This window comes from Coturnix japonica, chromosome 19, assembly GCF_054131305.1.
Source record: "Coturnix japonica strain WE chromosome 19, WE-NBRP24, whole genome shotgun sequence".
Taxonomy (NCBI): domain Eukaryota; kingdom Metazoa; phylum Chordata; class Aves; order Galliformes; family Phasianidae; genus Coturnix; species Coturnix japonica.
This window is the reverse complement of record NC_140681.1, coordinates 3,322,781-3,329,975: the sequence shown is the minus strand read 5'-3', so window position 1 is coordinate 3,329,975 and position 7,195 is coordinate 3,322,781. Positions and strand designations below refer to the sequence as shown.

The 7,195-nt window shown below is 49.5% G+C and overlaps 1 protein-coding gene across 1 annotated transcript; it reads left to right on the top strand.

The window, feature by feature from the left end:
• Nucleotides 1–3,579: 3,579 nt before the first annotated feature.
• Nucleotides 3,580–6,196, top strand: LOC146757802 (uncharacterized). Its single transcript, XM_085520595.1, has 3 exons — nucleotides 3,580–3,633; nucleotides 4,806–4,895; nucleotides 5,257–6,196. The coding sequence occupies exons 1-3, from the start codon at nucleotides 3,580–3,582 to the stop codon at nucleotides 5,995–5,997; spliced, it is 885 nt and encodes a 294-aa protein (XP_085376721.1). The 3' UTR covers nucleotides 5,998–6,196.
• The last annotated feature ends 999 nt before the right edge of the window (nucleotides 6,197–7,195 follow it).

Genomic DNA, 7,195 nt, shown 5'->3' with positions numbered 1-7,195 from the left:
TTTTGGTAGAGCTAACAGTACCACTGATCATGGCTATGAAAGAGTTAATTACATTACAGCTTTTCTGGATTGCTTTTAGAGTTTGGTGCTTTATTTTTTTCAGATTTCTAAAACTAGCAAGGAATTGATTGCTTCATACTAACCAAAGGTCATTTCCCACTTTGACAAAGCACTGGAGGGACATGTAATTGTGTAAATCCCTTTGCTTGGGGATCACATTCATGCTGAAGATGATTCTGTTCCACCTGGCAGAGCCACTGGCATCAGTCCCAAGCTCAGTGCAAGTCAGGGCCTCCTTTAGCTTACTTCAGCTCCATATGATCACCACTGATCCCACTGAACTTGTTCCCTTCACTAAAGACTTGTCTGTCATACTGTGACTTCTTTGCTGTACCCAGAGCTGCTTCACCACTAAGGACATGGAAGTGACTGGCTGCCCCTAGTGACTGCTACCGGACTCATTCTTCCCTTCCCTGTCCTGCAGGTCTGCCACAGGACTCTGCCATGTGCCTGCCCTGCTGTCACACCCTGCTCCTAGCTTGTAATCCCCCCTGCTATTTCTATGACCTATTCTATTCTAATGAGCTATTTCTAATGCAAGGCAGCCTTGGAAAATGCCTGTCCTGAGGGCAGCAGAGACAGGTGGTGGCACATGGTGCTTCTTGCCCACATCTGCTTCCATGGAACAAGAAAACAAAACTGACACTTTGTGCAAATAGAACATTAGTTCTGATGACAAGTTAATCATAAGGCTACAACATCAGTAGTAGGGCTTTTCACATTACATACACTACATAAATTACACGTCATCTTTACAGATTGTAAACCAGATAGATGTCCAGTGAGACATTTACCTGTGTGACTTGCAACCGAGAATTCCCCACCAGTGTACATCAGTGGGAGAGCATAGTACCAATTCAGCACGAAAGAAATATCTTCTTTGAAGTGTATTCATAAGATCAAAAAAATAAATAAAAAATGATTTCCTGAGCCAAGAGTTGAAAATTGGAAAATCTGCTTAGAAAGTCTACTTTCTCCAATGGGAAGCAAGTGGCCCCTTCCCTCCCCCCCTTTAATTAAGCCAAAATCCCAGTTTGTTGTGTCACTCCACATGTAAAATGGTAGATTTTGCATTAGATCCTTACACTTAAGTTCACAATGATTAATGGTAAACTACACTCAAGTTTTTATTTCAAGCTGATTATAAGTAGGTTGCTTTTAAAGTAATGCCTCCTATTTATTGCCATGGAAACTACAACCAATATAAAGAGCACAATAACACTGTTAGATCGAGCAAATTCTCAGCTATAGACTACTATTTTTCAACATAGTCACCTCCATTAGCTGTGCATTTTTGCCAGCAATGGACAAGGGCCTGCATGCAGTGCTTGTAAACATCTATACGAGCAGAGGTGACCCAGTCAGTGTGACCACAGCTGAAACACACCACCTTACAGTGCTCACAACCACTATTTGGTCTCTATGAGCAATAAGAAATCAGCAATGAATGTCACTGGGTGCCATTTGTTCTGCATGGAGGGATACAATCCCATTCTTTTGCTCCATAAACACTACCATGTAAGACACCATTCTGTCAGACTGCATCTCTGCTGTCATCTGCCATGCAGTAACAAAATGGAATGGTATATCACAGAACACCAACTCCCTGGGCAGCCTGTTCCAGTGCTACGTCACCCTCACAGTAAAGAAGTTCTTCCGCATATTCGTGCAGAACTTCCTATGCTGAAGTTTCATCCCATTACTCCTAGTCCTGTCCCTACACATTACTGAAAAGAGACCAGCCACGCCACTATGGCACCCACACCTCAGGTATTTATAAACCTGGATCAAATCCCCTCTCAGCCTTCTTTTCTCAAGGCTAAACAGACCCAGTTCGCTAAATCTCTCCTCATAGGGGAAATGCTCCAGGCCCTTCACCATCTTTGTGGCCCTCAGCCGGACTCTTTCCAAGAGATCCCTGTCTTTTTTGTACTGGGGAGCCCAGAACTGGACACAGGATTCCAGAGGAGGCCTCACCGGGGCAGAGTAGAGGAGGAGAATCACCTCCCTCGACCTGCTGGCCATGCACTTTTTAATACACCCCAGGATGCCATTGGCCTTTTTGGCTACAAGGGCACACTGCTGGCTCATGGTCAATCTGTCGTCCACCAGGACGCCCAGGTCCCACTCAGCAGAGCTCCTGTCCAGCAGCTCTTCCCCCAGCCTGTACTGGTGCATGCAATTATTTCTCCCTAGGTGCAAGACTCTACACTTGCTTTTGTTAAACCTCATCTGGTTTCTTACTGCCCAGCTCTCCACCCTGTCCAGGTCACTCTGAATGGCAGCACAGCCTTCAGGCATGTCAGCCAGTCCTCCCAACTTTGTGTCATCACAAACTTGCTGAGGGTGGTCACTATCCCCTCATCAAGGTCGCTGATGAAGATGTTGAACAAGACCGGACCCAGCACAGACCCCTGGGGGACGCCGCTAGTTACAGGCCTCCAGCCAGATTCCGCACCACCAACGACAACCCTCTGCACTCGGCCAGTCAGCCAATTCTCGACCCACTTCACCATCCACTCATCTATCCCATACTTCCTCAGCTTTGTTATAAGGATGTCAAGGGGGACAGCATCAAAAGCCTTACAGAAATCAAGGTAGACTACATCTACCGCTCTCCCCCTGTCCACCCAGCTAGTGACATCTTCATAAAAGGCCTACAGGTTGGTCGAGCACGACCTCCCCTTGGTGAACCCATGCTGAGTACTCCTGATAACCTCCTTTTCTCCCAGTTGTCTGGAGATGGCATCCAGCACAAGCTGTTCCATCACCTTCCCTGGGACAGAGGTGAGGCTGACTGGCCTATAATTACCCGGGTCTTCCTTCTTGCCATTTTGAAGACAGGAGTGACACTGGCCGTCCTCCAGTCTTCAGGCACCTCCCCAGTTCTCCAAGACCTCTGATAGATTACAGAGAGCGGCTTAGCAACGACCTCCAGCAGCTCCCTCAGCACCTGTGGATGCACCCCATCAGGTCCCAAGGATTTATGGACCTTAATGTTTCCTAGGCACTCACAGACCACCTCTTCCCTGACTAAAAGGAAATCTCCCATTCCCCACACTCTCTCATTAACCTCCAGGGCCTGGGATTCCGGAGGGAGAGCCCTTTCACTAAAGACAGAAGCAAAAAAGGCGTTCACTATTTCCACCTTCTCAGCACCCCTCCTCTCCCTGGAAGCACTCAAGGCCAGGCTGGATGCGTTGTGAGCAACCTGGTCTACAGCGAGGTGTCCCTGTCTATAGCAGGTTGGAACGAGGTGATCTTAAGGGTCCCTTCCAACACAAACCATTCTAAGATTCTAGGACAGAAAAACAGGCCAGCTCTCCCACATTGTTTCAGTGTCATTTACTTATAAAACAAGCTCTGGGACAACCCGAGAAGGTATTTGTTCCACGTGCAGCATCACCTGTGATAGAAACCAAGGAAGCCTACAGCAGGCCTCAGGACTCAGCAAGCCTTTTTGGCTCAAAGCAGGGCCAGCTGGAGCAGCTTACCACGAGTGCACCCAGAAGGGCCTCCATGCAGCTGCAGGCTTGCCGCATGTCATTGCATGTCATTGTGATGCAACAGTGGGTGAGCGTGACGTAAAGCTGCAGGCTGGAACTCCGGCTGGGGTGGCCTCAGTTCGCTGCTGCTGGAGCGAGAGGTGGTAGCGGAAGGTTGCAGCTCTCAGAGAGTTCCTACCAGGAGCCATGGAGTGCTGTTGCAGTGCTGGATTCCGAAATCCAAATGAATTTCTGAGCAGAGCGGGGAAGAGCGGAAAGGTGAGCGCTGCTACATCAAGAGAGGGCTGAGTGCAGTAGCCTGGGGTATGCAGGGCTGCTCTGGGGCTGTAGATGCTCTCCAGAGACTGAGGGACACTTCTCCTCATGCTGGTGCTGGAGAAGGCTTGCAGGGAATCGCACCTCTCTGCACATCCCAGCATCGGTTACAGAAGTGGGGAGGGAGCTGCCAAAGGGAGCGGAGGTGGGCTGGAGAGGGGAATGGAGTGTCTGAGTGTCCAAGCATGTCTTTGTCTTTCTAGCTCCGACCCGGAGGACAGGAAGTTGGAGCAGGAGGTAGCTGGCTGCTGGACCTTCCACTCGGGGTTAAAATCCCTGTGCAGCCCGGCACCAAGCTCCTTTTCGCCAGGAGAAAGCTGGGGGAAAAGGTGAGAGGAGTAAGGAAGCGTCAAAAAGGGCTCTTGTTTCCTGGGGTTGCCGCCATGCCAAGGAGGCCTTGTGTTGGGATGCCAATCCCATGTGTTGGGATGCTGGGGCCAGGCACCCATCAGGCACAGAAATGTGGAGACCGGGTCGTTCCTGGAGGAGGGTGCAACCCTCTGCTCTCCCTCTTGGAGGACTTAGGAAAACCCAGACATGACTGTTTGGGAAAGAGGCAAGAGGCCAGCCTGTGGGTGTGAGCAGCTTGGAAGTGTCTCTGTCTCTTTGCTGCTCTCTCCTTCCCCATTCACACTCTACAACACATCTCTTCCAGCTCCACCAGCCTTCTCCTCAGTTTGACCTGAGAGATCCGTACAGTCGCAATCTGTGCACAGAGTACAACAGCCTGCATGACCCGCATCTGCGGGAGTTCCACAACCGCAAAAACAACCTGCGGAACCTGAAGAAACGGGGCTTGGTCACCGAGGATGGCGACGTAAGTTTGGCTGTTGGGCTGACCAACACGGGTCTCCTCAGGAGGGCTTTCCAGTCTGCCAGGCAGGGGCCTGACACTACAGCCATCTGTCATTGTCTCTTCTGTAGGTTGTCTGCACTCTGAAGGAGTTCAACGAGTACAGGCAGTACCTGACCAGGCTGAAGCTGGAGAAAAAGCAAGCAAAGAGGCGAGAAGAGGTAGGCAAAGCCCAGTATTGGTAGGCACGTGTCAGCAGCATGGCACTGAGGGCACGGGCTTTACTTGATGGATCTGAGGGAGATGGGGAAAGCAGAAAAGGTGAGGGGCGGGCTGGTGGTCTAGGCATTGAGGCATGGAAAGGACAGCTCAGCTCAGAGCTGAGCTAGCACAGCGTGCTGGTGTGAAGGCAGCCTGGAAAGTTGCTTGCTTACAAACAGAGCACTGTGGCAGCCGTTCTCTTCTGCCCTCATTGCAAGGCTGAAGCAGTGTGCTTGCCCTCTTCTGCGTAAAGCAGCAGTACTTAGGGTGGGAAGCACTCTCTAAGACAAGACCAAGCATAAACCCTCTGTTCCCTTCCAGGATGAGCTTCTTCGGGAGATTTCCAATTTGAAGAATTCGATCCACAGACTACAGATGGCCAGGGACAAGTTCCAGCCCGGTCCCGTGGATTACATTGCGGGTTCGAAAATCAGACCCACAATGCTTCATAAACCAGCTGGCCCCTCTCCTTCATGCTATAATCTTCTGTCTGGACAATGCAGAAGGAATGTGGCTTTGATGGAGCGTGGCCTTCAGGGAGACTCATGGAGCACAGGGCGTGCAATGAAGCTGCCTGAGAAGTCACCCAAACCTGAGTTGGGCAGGGAAGGCTCCAAACTCCCCAGAAGCATCCGTAGAGCTTCAGCCTCAACAAAAGACTCCGGAGTCCCCAGAAGCATCCGGACTGCTTCTGCCCCAACAACAAACTCCAGACTCCCCAGAATCATCCAGACTACTTCTGCGTCAACAACAAACTCCAAACTCCCCAGAAGCATTCCTACTGCTTCTGACCCAACAGCAAACTCCAGAGTCCCCAGAATCACCCAGACTACTTCTGCGTCAACAACAAACTCCAAACTCCCCAGAAGCATTCCTACTGCTTCTGACCCAACAGCAAACTCCAGAGTCCCCAGAATCATCCAGACTACTTCTGCGTCAACAACAAACTCCAAACTCCCCAGAAGCATTCGTACTGCTTCTGACCCAAAAACAAACTCCAGAGTCCCTAGAAGCATCCAGGCCCCAGTGAAGGGAAAAGGAAAAAAAGGGGAAAACAAGTAGAGAGATTGGCCAAAAACCAAAACAGTGGCAACAAATTAGTTTTAATTGGCTTAATTAATTTTAATTTGTTTAATTCGTTTTAATTTGTTTAATTAATTGACCAAAGATGATACCAGAATGCAAGATAACACACTACAGTACAATATATCATAATTAGTATCAGAATTAGAATTAAAACCAATAAAAAAAATTAAAAAAATAACATTACAAAGTGTGTCCGAAAACTGAAGTCCTTATTCTAAAGCCGAGGTGAGACAACCCAGGGAGTTCTCGTGCTGCTGGGATCAAAAAGGAAAGGGGAGATCAAGTGATATACGGATGGCTTTTATCTTTTGCACTGAACATAAAGGGTGACAGAGCAGCAAGCAATCCTCTGGGGGATGTAGTTGTTCTCTGCTGGGGGTACATGCAGTGTTACAGGCTTGGGACAGAATGGCTGGATGACTGTGAAGAGGAAAGGGACCTGGGGCTGTTGGTCGATGCTCGGCTCAACATGAGCCCACATTGTGCCCAGGTGGCCAAGAAGGCCAAGGGCATCCTGGCCTGTATAAGAAACAGTGTGGCCAGCAGGAGCAGAGAGGTGATCATCCCTCTGTACTCAGCTCTGGTGAGGCCGCATCTCAAGTACTGTGTTCAGTTTTGGGCTCCTCACTACAAGAAGGACATGGAGGATGAGGTCCTCACAGGGGACTTCAACCACCCTGATATCTGTGGGAGGGACAACACAGCATTGCACCAGAAATCAAAGAGGTTTCTGGAATGTGCTGATGATAATTTCCTCTTCCATGTAGTATGGGAACCTCAAAGATCGGGTTAGGAAAGCTAAAACCCAGGCAGAACTAAATCTAGCTGGGGACAGAAAGGGGAACAGGTATATCAGTGATTAAAAAGAAGGTAAGCGAGGATGTGGGCCCTCTCTGGAAGGCAACTAGAGGCCTGCTCATGAGGAATACAGAGAGAGCTGAGGTGCTCAATGACTTCTTTGCTTCAGGCCTCACTGGCAAGTGCTCTAGGCCCAGAGCCCAAACTGCAGAAAGCAACAGTAAAACTTGGAGAAGGTGGATCTGTAAGTGCTGTAAGTGAAGATGAGGTTCTAGACCATCGAAAGAATCTGAAGCTGCACAAGTCCAAGGGATCCATCCGCAGGTTCTGAGGGAACTGGTGGATGAACTTGCCAAGCTGCTGTGCATCGTATTTG